The sequence below is a fragment of the Capsicum annuum genome, chromosome 11, assembly GCF_002878395.1.
Source record: "Capsicum annuum cultivar UCD-10X-F1 chromosome 11, UCD10Xv1.1, whole genome shotgun sequence".
In the NCBI taxonomy this organism is placed as follows: Eukaryota; Viridiplantae; Streptophyta; class Magnoliopsida; order Solanales; family Solanaceae; genus Capsicum; species Capsicum annuum.
Genome location: NC_061121.1, coordinates 203,253,673 through 203,264,954, shown reverse-complemented (window position 1 = coordinate 203,264,954; position 11,282 = coordinate 203,253,673). Strand labels below are relative to the sequence as shown.

General features: G+C 33.8%; 1 protein-coding gene across 1 annotated transcript; it reads right to left on the bottom strand.

Moving 5' to 3' along the window:
- Window positions 1-5,283: 5,283 nt before the first annotated feature.
- LOC107847908 (UDP-galactose/UDP-glucose transporter 5B) lies at window positions 5,284-8,446 on the bottom strand (the record flags this gene model as incomplete). The annotated part of the gene is given in 6 exon segments (XM_016692508.2): window positions 5,284-5,984; window positions 6,068-6,136; window positions 6,205-6,291; window positions 6,459-6,547; window positions 7,293-7,405; window positions 8,367-8,446. Coding segments are annotated over 6 exon segments (543 nt in total), but the record flags the coding sequence as incomplete, so codon positions are not given.
- Window positions 8,447-11,282: the final 2,836 nt, after the last annotated feature.

Here is an 11,282-nt window from a genome sequence, read left to right as displayed (position 1 = left end):
AAGCTATTAGTTAACAAGGTTATGAGCACATCCATAATATGAACTTGGTCCCTACGAAATAGGATCCTTTTGAGGACTAGGTTCTCACATAGTTGACTCTGAAAAATGGATCAAGTTCTACAGGCAGTATATCTGATAAGGACCAGGTTATCACATAGCTAACTCAGAGAAATGGATCAAGTTCTCTAGGCAACATATAAGGTGCCAAGTCTCCTCACGAGTTTTGTCAATCATCAAAATCACATGTACATCAATTTTCCTATCAAGTCCCTTATCAGTTTTCTCGATCACAGCATCTCCATTATCAGTTTCCCCATCACTAGTATTTTCAGATAATGATTGGTCTAAGAATCCAGAATAAGTTTTTAAATTATCAAAACCACAAATATAACAATGATCTTTTTTGCTTATCAACGTTGAACCAACCTCTAGTAATTTGCAATCCTAGTATAAGAGAAATAAGATCTCTTTCTTACGCAGATGTGAATGGTTGTTGTCATTGTTCATTAGGTTATGAGCCAAAAGAAAAGATTTTATAAAGTTCTTTTCACGAGATTTGAAAACACGAGAATACATTTAGAGATGTACGCGAGAAACTGGATTTTTGCTTTAGGCGTAGAAAAGTCATGGAAGGAGATCAAAAGCATTCTCCAATTTTGTCCATTGAAGGAGCAAATTTGTAGTATTGGAGTTATCTATATGTTTAATGATTCTCTTTGGCAAAAAATTATAGTAATATTCGATTTGAAAGTCAAAAGTTTTAGAAGTATTGCATTGAGCTTTACAACACGTCATAAATTCTTGTAAGTAACTTAATAGAAGTGAAGGAAAAATTAGCCATCCTTGAAGAAAGAATGTTGAATGGGGTGGGGAGTTGAGTTTGTGGATTTTAGGAAATGGTCATTTTCAAGGATGGCAGAGGCCATTCATTATTAATTTGATAATTTTTGTTCCCATACATATGATGGGGAGAAGATTTTTGTAGCTAAAGTAAAGTGCGATAAATCCTATTCCTTTCGTCCCATTTTATGTGTAGCTATTTTTTTGTATCAGACTAAAAAGAATATTATCTTTTCTTATTTGACAACTATTTAATGGCATCATTCCTATTTTATCTTTACTGGATCTCACTTAATAAGAAAAACAACTAAAAAGTAAACATTAAAGTGACTTTAAGGAGGCAATTAGTGGCGGAGCCAGAATTTTCATTGAGGGGGTTCAGAAGTAAATATACGGACTAGTTGAAGGGGGTTCAACATCTACTATATATACATAAAAATATTTTTGTCCATATAAAAATAGAATAATTTTTCGACGAAGGGGGTTCGGAACCCCCTGAATTCAATGTGGCTCCGCCACTGGGGGAAATATTGTAAACTTTACAAAGTCCTCATTTATTTCTTAAACTCATGTGTTCGGTTAAAAGGTGACACCCAAAATGAGATGGAGGGAGTATTTCTGTTGGGTCATTGCGAGAAAAATTTGGAGAAAACATAAAGTCGAGGGATCTCATGTGAAGTATTCAATTAAAGGCATTTATAAATTCCTCGAAAATATCTTCCCTTGGAAAATTTTTGCAGTGCTCCTCGAGAAGTTTGAAATGTTTAACTGATCAGTGCAAGTTATTTGGCATCGTACGGATATAATGGAAGCTAAAAGGTGTCAAGGTATGCCACAGAAGAATTAGGGGAGGTGATTAAACTGGACATAATATAACTACAGCTTACTTAAGATTAACCTCCATAGGAAGGTATAAGAATTGAGGAGTAGGGTAGAAGGTTATAGATAGTCGAGTGTTGTCGCACTTCATGTAGGAGAGACAGGCACTAACCTCCTCTCCGTTTCTCCTTATTAATAATATTACTCAGGTTTCAATTAGGTTTTTTTTTTTTGATCTTCTATGTTTATTACTATATGTTGCTCTATTTGCTTTGTGTCCTCTTTTTTGCTAGTATATTTGTATATTTATAAAAGTCTATGTGGTATGAATTCATATAGATAATATGCAATGTAATACACATGGGATAAACTACATAAATGACCTTTATAATGGGTAGCTTTGTTTTTTTGTCCCTCATAAGAATGATCTTATAAAACTAGTCTTCGTTCTTTTTTTAATATAGCACAATTACCTATTTGCCCCCCAATATCTCAAGTATTTCTAAACAACTTCATACTTATTTATCTTTCAATTTTTTTTTCTCTTTTTATTTTACTTTAATTTTTATCGTTTCTTTTCTCTCTCTTTTTTTAGTTTTTCTCAATCCTTACTTTTTTCCTCTTTTCTCCTATCAACTTATATTGAAAAAAAATCTTTTTTTATTTTACTTTGATTTTTATTTTTTTATTTTTTTATTATTTTTAATTTTTCTCAACCCTTTCTTTTTTTTCTTTTCTCCTCTAAACTTCTATTTATTTTTTAAAAAATTTTCTCCATTTTTTTCTCTTTTTTTTCTTTTTAAGTTTTTCTCAATCTTTATTTTTTTTGTCTCTTTTTTTGTTTTTTCTCAACCTTTATTTTTTTCTTACCTCAGCTTCTATATTTTCTTTACTTTTTTTTTTATTTTCTTTGATTTTTATTTTTTATTTTTAATATTCTTCTTTATTTTCTTATTTTTTTCATAATTTTTTTATTTTCTTCGATTTCTTCCAATCAAGTTACACCCCATGAGTAAGAGTTGACACTACCACATTGTAGAGGCAAGACTTATGACTTTCAAACAAGAAGTTACGTTTCATGGGAAAGAGTTGACACTATCGCATTGTGTTTTGATTTATGAGATGTTCTATAACTCTTACCTTAGAGGCAAGACTTAGCTCAAGGACTTTCAAACAACAAATTATGCCCTACAGGAAAGAGTTGACTCTACCACGTTATGTTTTCATTTATGAGATATTCTATAACTCTTGCCGTAGAGGCAACACTTAGCTCAAGGACTTTCAAACAACAAATTATGCCCCACGGGCAAGTGTTAACACTAACACATTATATTTTCATTTATGAGATGTCCTACAACTCTTGCCTTAGAGGCAAGACTTAGCTCAAGGACTTTCAAACAATAAATTATGCCCCTCGAACAAGAGTTGACACTACCACATTATGTCTTCATTTATGAGATGTTCTACAACTCTTGCCTTAGAGGGAAGACTTAGCTCAAGGACTTTCACATAAGAAATTATGCCCCACGAACAAGAGTTGACACTACCACGTTATGTCTTCATTTATGAGATGTTCTATAACTCTTGTCTTAAGGGCACAAATTTTCCAAAGAACTTTCAAACAAGTTACGTACATTGGGCAAGAGTCAACACTATCAAATTGTGTTCTTTACTTATGAAATATTCTATAACTCTTGTCTTAGAGGTACGACTCAGTCCAAGGACCATCAAACAACAAGTTATGCCCTATGGGCAAGAGTTGACATCACCACATTGTGTATTGATTTATGAGATACTTTATAATGCTTCCCTTAGAGGCAAGACTTAGACCAAGGGCTTTCAGCAATAAGTTGTGTCCTATGGGCAAGAGTTGACATTACAACATTGTGTTTTGATTTATGGGATATTCTATAACTCTTGCCTTAGAGGCAAGACTTAACCCAAGGACTTTCAAACAACAAGTTATGTCATATGGGTAAGAGTTGACATTATAGCATTATGTTTTGATTTATGAGATGTTCTACAACTCTTGCCTTAGAGGCAAGATTTTTTAAACAATAAGTTACGCTCTATGGGGAAAATTTGACACTATCACATTGTGTCTTGATTTATGAGATGTTTAATAAATCAAGGACTTTCAAATAACAAGTTATGCCCCATAGGTAAGAGTTGACAGTATCATATTATGTGGTAAGAGTTGACAGTACCACATTATGTCTTGATTTATGAGATATTCTATAACTCTCGTCTTAGAGGCACGAATTAGTCCAAGGACTTTTAAACAACAAGTTAAGCCTCATGGGCAAGAGTGGACACTACCACATCATGTCTTGATTTATGAGATATTCTATAACTCTTGCTTAGAAGCAAGACTTAAGAATTTTCTAACAATAAGTTATGCTCCACAAGTAAGACTTGATACTACCACATTGTGTCTTGATTCATGAGTTGTTCTATATTTTTTGCCTTAGAGGGAAGACTTATCCCAAAGAACTTCCTTACAAGTCATGCCCTTACATTTGCTTTTATGTCAAAAAAAGAAGATTCCTTCATGAATTATTCTACTTTTTATTTATTATCAAAATATCATAGAAGTTGAGAAAAAAGAAAAAAGAGAACAAACAAAATAGAGAAATAAAAAAGAGATTGGGAAAAAAAGAAAAAAAATAAGGAAAAAATAAAGGTTAAGAAAAAAGAAGAATAAATAACAAAAAAGGTAAAAAGAAAAGATTGAGAAAAAACAAACATGGGAAGAAAAAACTAAAAATAAAATTTGAGCAAAAGAAAAAATGAGAAATGATTAAAAAATAAAAATAAAAATAAAGATTTAGACCAATGAATAAACAAAAAAATAGAAATGAAAAAATAAATAATGTTTGAGGAAAAAAAAGAAAATAATAAATAAAAGGTAAAAAATGAAAAATAAAAGTTGAGACAAATGAATTAAAACAACAAAAAAAAAGTTAAGGAAAAAGAAATTAAAAAAAAAAGAAGAAAGTTAAAAGACAAATGAAAATGAAAAGTTTAAAAATATTTGAAATGTATACGAGAAAAAATGTACTTGTACTATACCATTTAATTTCCTGATATACATGCCACAATGACGTCTATGAAAATCTGTCATACGTAGCATAGGTATGTTTTAAGTCGTATTTTGACTTGAAATAAGTCCAAATCACTTCTAGTTTTCTTCAAATTTGTATATAATCTAGTTCGAGTGTTTCTAATCGCTACCGACCACATTCATTAAACTCAACGAAGAAGAAAGTTGAAATTTGTGGTTGTTGCTTTTGGGCTTCTTATCATAGATGAAAATGGCTACTTTAATTTTTGAAAGGAAATATATACTTCAAAATGTAAAAATTGGAGGAGAATCTTCAAAATGTCTCGTTGACTAGTTAACAAACATATATATTGGCATAAAAGGTGTCAATAGGGCCGGTCGAAAAAGGTGTCAATATCCCTAACTAAAATCACCCACTATAATATATTGATTTATAACTTTAAATGCGTAACAAAAAAACAAAGAAATAACAACCGCTACTTTTTTTAACCATGATTTCCATATGCTTTATGTCTCATATTTCATGTTATCAAACAATACTGTTGCTGAAGCATCAGAACTAGCATCATGAAACTCTTGTTGGCCATTCAGAATTTTAGATAGTCTGCAGTATGTGATATGACAGTTTCAATGTACAATTTTTTATGTTCTACAACCTAACAATTACGCATTGTTAACGTACATGAATGATCCCAGTAAAAGCCACTAGCTGATGTTGATTAGAGCTGAAAAAGGCTAGAGCTACAAGACCCCTCTTACATTTCTGATTTTCTGATGTCTACTTGTACAGTTCTGAATTCCTGAAAAGAGAGAACCCTCACCGTCTATTACGTTCTTTTGAAGTACCAAAAAGAGGGAAAAAGAAGTCTATGGTTAGCGAACAACAGATCACAGAACTTCTATTGCTTAGTGAAACTGTAATTTGACAAGCAAAGGTTTGAGGAAGGCTCGTCAAAATCTTTGCTTGATTACATCAGGCCATTATATGCACCTTGTTATGCAATAACCAGCAAGCTAGCCTTCGATCTGGAATTCCAAAAATAGCAATGCCATTCAAGCCTTGTTTAATAACATCTTTATCCAAGCAGCTTCAAAGTTGCAGAGATATATTAATGAACTTATTCCAAAGGTCACAGTCATTTTGTGATAAATTTCCTTACGAAGGCCCTGGGGCTTTAGTTTCAGTCATCTCCAATGATGGTGCCGCCTTCTGTTTTGTCTTCAAGAAGCTTCTCGCGTAAAGGGATCCAAAGACGATAACCTGAAAAAAGAAATCAAACTAGAATACTTTTCTCTTTTAGAGTAAATTTCAGCTTAAGAAAACCAACACAGAGAGGTTTTTACAGCTCCGATGCATTGTTCCCAGCTCAAAGGATGGCCAAACCACAAGCATGATAGCAAAATGCTCACCAACTACACAAATTGAATTAGTTTAGAGGTAAGAAAAAAAATTTCAAACTCACACACTATTTCTTAAATACCTGTCTTGTGGTCATTATGGTTGCAAATGTTAGAGCACCAAATGTGCGGATTGTATAAGAAATAAAAAATTGACTTGCAGTTGCTACCTGCAACCGAAACACTGTATCAGTTTCGTCCAACCAATTTCTCCATTCCAGAAGTAAAAAGGAATTCATTTCTTGATATGAATCTTTCAGCGACCGAAAGGTTTTGGCAACACCGATACTTGTGAAACCAGGCAAACTGTTTAAGATCAACTATACAGGGAACTTACAGTTGAAAGCAGAGCAATATCAAAGAAACAATCATGATGTCGGGATACAAAATCTATTGCCATGAGAAGATTGCTTTGCAAAATTAGACCTGCATGAAAAAACAGAGAACAGAATCCAGTTAATATCTATACATAGGAATAAAACCTAGATAAACATCAGAAATAATATGAAGCATGGCACCAAGAGAACCTCCTAACAAATAACATTACTTGATAATTCGATCACTAGTACCTGCGGTAAAAACAATTCATGACTAAATAGCAGGGAAGCAGGCATAAAATTAGATATAACCATTAGCCTGCACTGTGTGTGGATGTTTCCACTAGAGTTTAATCCACAATCATGTAGACAAAAGTGCATAATAAATCCTTTATAGCGAATATATTTTTGAAAATATTGTGGAAAATTAATCGAGTGCAATGATATCAATACCCACAATCTTTTGTAAATTCACAACTCATTCAAAGCCAAACATCACTGAAGATTGGAAGCTAACCACTCAGCATGTGTGTTACATATTTTCTGTGACAAACTTTAAAGATCACTATTACATCAAAGATTTTTTGGGTAAAACATAAACAAAATGAGGTACCTAAAAATAAAAGCCACACTCTTCCCTCCCATGGTGCACATGAAAAACATAAAGACAGGTATAGACGGTGAAGAACTGGATATATCCAGCTCAGTGAGAAGACACTCGAAACAACTGAAACGGTTCGGCATACTTTTCTCAAACGTCCAACAAATCAATAGTTACAAAGGCCATTTTTAAAATGGTACTGTATTCAATAGTTGCAAAGGCTTGTTACCCCATTCCAATAAATAGATCTTACCGATGAAACTAAGAAGACACGAACAGACCGTTGTATAGAATATTTGATTGTGTATTTCCATATCATATCCTTTAAAAAGTTTATCCTGGAAAGTACTCGTGAAGCCATCAAACCTGTGAGATAAGATTACTGATAAAGCTTATGAACGCCCCAGAGAAAATATACAGACACTAATAAATATTCAATTTCCTAGGGAAAAACATCCCAGAAAAAATATCGAAACAGTAACAAACATTCCATTTCCTAGGAAGGAATAACAATATGGTGTTGCTCCTTTAACAGATAACTATCTGAACAACCTAAAAAGAACAGGGAAAAAAAAGCAACAACATATCCGGCACAAAACATCAAAGCATATTAGTACAATCGTTCTTTCAAGAAAAAGTAGTTCTTTCTTACAGAAGTCTTCCATTGAAATATTAGTTTTCCCTAGAAAAAGGCTGGGGAAAGAGGAAACAAACTGAAGAAGGGGAAGTTGCTAAATGTATATTTTCTTTCTGATGTAAATTTGCAGAAGTGCTTGTTGTGAGTACTATATATGAGACTCCTGAAAACTAGCGGATACTAATATTTTATTTAACATTAACATCAGAAATCGTTCATTTGCACTCTCTTGAATTTGCACTCAGGTGTTTTCACAATTCTTCAGTTGACCAATTAATTAGGCTTTGACGGTTGGGCCACAGATCGAAAAGTAGAATTATCCTATTGGCGGGGGCAAGACACGGAATAAGTTGAGAATGAGAAATAAGTAGATATGATCCAAATACAATTTTTATTTAGTATGATTTAGAAAAGGATTCAGTCAATCATTCCTTTGGTGATATTACAGAATAAGTAGATAATGCAGTGGGCAAGGAAAAGAAAAGCGAGCAGCACATAAAATTTCAATGCTCAAACATCAGTCAAATTCACATTCAGAAAGCCAATTTTCTACAAGCTCAGGTAAAATCTTCTTGAGGAAACAAGTCTTGACATTTAGAAAATCCAGTTCCGTAACTTAGCATTTTGTTAATCCAATGGCTAAAGGTTTAAAAATGTTGGAAGATTGATTATGTGAGTTGTACTTCATACCCAAGATAGCCTATCATCAGAGAAACTCCCCAGACTGTGCTTTCCCTTCCTCTGTTGAAGGGACTGATGTCATCGGCACCCTTAAACCAAACACAAAAGGGCAAAAACATTACCAAGTGGAGTAATCTTAGAAACTAATGTAAGTCCAGAAATTAACAAGCCAAATGCAAGCATGGCCATCAGCCAATCAGAAACAAAATTCTTTCAGTGATAATTTTACTGGAAAAATGGGATTAACCAGTAAACAGGAAGTATGCATATATATACAAAAACAACCTTTTATTTATTTTGGAGAATCAGTAAAAACTATGAAAACTTATCAAGTGCTGGTAATTATATACAACAAATGGTTTAGGTGACATAATTAACAAGATAAACCACATGATCCACTTTAGCTTTTCCAAATCAATCTCGTGGAAGCTTCCAACATTCTAAAAGATGGAGACAAAGAACTACCCATTCTCGCAAAGTTGTAGGGATGTACAGTACAACACCTCAGAACTTTGATATTGCTTGCAATTTGCAAAGAAAAACAAATAGAAAATTTAGTTAAATGATCTTTGTGAACCAAAATCTGATCTATCATCTAGAGCTACAATCCGACAGTTGTGTTGTATGGAGCGGAGTGATCAGTCAAAAACTCCCACATCCAAAAGTTGAAGGTGGCAGAGATAAGGATATTGAGGTGGATGAGTGGACTTACTAAGAGAGATAGGGTTAGAAATAAGATTATTTGTGAGAAGGTGGTAGTGACTTCGGTGGAGGACAAGATGTGGGAAGTGAGGTTGAGATGGTTCGGGCATGTGATGAGGAGGTGTACGGATGCTCAGTACAAAGGTGTGAGAGGTTGGCTATGGATTGTTTCAGATGGGGTAGAGGTAGGCCGAGGAAATATTGGAGAGAGGTGATTAAATATGACATGGAGCAGTTTACAACTTACGGAGGACGTGACCCTTAATAGGAAGGTGTGGAGGACACGAATTATGATCGAGGGTTAGTGGGTAGGAGTGCATCCTTACTAGTAAGAGGAGTGTTTTGTTTGTAACTATCCTGTAGGCATAGTGATAGATAGTTGTGCCTGTAGGCGTACTGATATGCGTGTCTATTGTAGTTTCTTGTTTGTGGTATTTTAATGATGTTTGTGATTTCGGATAGATTATAAGTATTACTCCGTGGTTGCCTTGTTTCTTATATTATCTAGCGGTGCGTCATCCCATTTTGTTGTTTGTTTTTATATTTTTATGTTTGTTATAATGTTATTTTTCCTGAGCCGGAGGTCTATCAGAAGCAGTCTCTCTACTTCATCTGAGGTAGTTGTATGCAGTGTTATCAATGGCGAGCGTCATGTCGCCAATGGCGAGACAAGGTAGTGTCGCCACCAGCCTTTATGGCGATGAGACCTGCAAAAAGCGATGCCATGGAGAGGAGCTAAAGGCAACTCCTTTTATTTTCTTTTAAAAAAATTAGGATTTTAAGGATAAAAAGTAATATTAGGCCTTTTTTTCCATTTTGCTTTGACTGACTCAGTGTTTTGGACGGCAACAATGCTCACCTTTTGAAAGTGCAGTGGCGAGGCGATCTCCTTTTGAAGTGTGGTAACAGTTAATACCAAAAAATTAAAACAATTAATTACATATATAAATGATCAAAATCTTAATAACAGTAATATATTACGAAAAATTTCAAGTCAAAAATTAAAAATAGATACTAAAAATCTAAAACTTGAATGACTCAACAATCCATAAAACAAGCAATACTAAAATCTTAAAAGTTTATTCTTCTTCAAGATTTTAATAATCTTCAAGTCCAAATGCATTTCATTATATTGCTCCTCATCTTCTTCCTCCTCGGATTCTTTATCAACTAGGGTCCGAGTCTGACTTGAACTTGTAGCTTTTCCCTTGTCAAGTGACCTTGAAGACATCCTCCTAAGACCATAGGTATTATCATCAGCTCCAACTACCATAGCAACAGTACCCCAATTAAGATTACCTTCCTCACATACTAGTTATCTTCTTGATTTTTAGGGTCACTAAGTAACCATTCATTAGCATCATCAATATTATCCAAGAGAATTGGATCAATGGTATCACGAATATCATAACGACGTGTCAATGTTCTATTGTACTTAACGTACTAGATCATTGAAACGTGATAACTCAATCTTATTTTTCTTGAAATGAAACTGTACATAATAAAGTAATTACTAATTAGATACTAATAATAATTGCTTCAATGCAAAAAGTAGAATATAACAAATCGTTCTCACATGTTCAAACACGCTCCAATTTCACTCGCATCCGGATACGCTTCAAGTTAAAACTTAATACTCTCATGGCAAACTTTTGCAAATTCAAAGTTCCGTCACCAAATAGTGACCACCACTCAACTATAGAAAAAAATTGAAGGTATTAAGTATAAAAAAAAGTCAAATAACTTAAGTAAAGCACTAAAGTTGTAATAAAGACAACTAAACCAAATCACTAACCCGGTGACCTTGTGTCTCTGGCTCTAACAGCGTGACCAGAAGCAAACAATCCATCTGCACTCTTGTACTTAGCAAGCTCAGCAACTAGTAAATCTTGTATGGAAAGATCCAGGACCATCGTCTTAACACAAGTATAATAACTCTCCCACACTTTAGCAATTTTTTCCTCATCCATAGTGATTCTAAAATACAATCCCGGATTCAAAACAAACCCTGCTGAATGCAAAGGTCGTTTAAGCTGGTCAATCCACCTTACATCGATTATTTTGAGGACTTTCTCATAATGCCTCTAAACTCCATCAAAGCCTCGTAGAATAGTTTCCTTTGTTTTATCCATTGTTTCAAGCATATAGCCCATTGAGGGTCTTTTTCTACCAACCGAAGTAATGAGACCAAAGGACCACAAACTTTGAGAGCTTTGATAACAT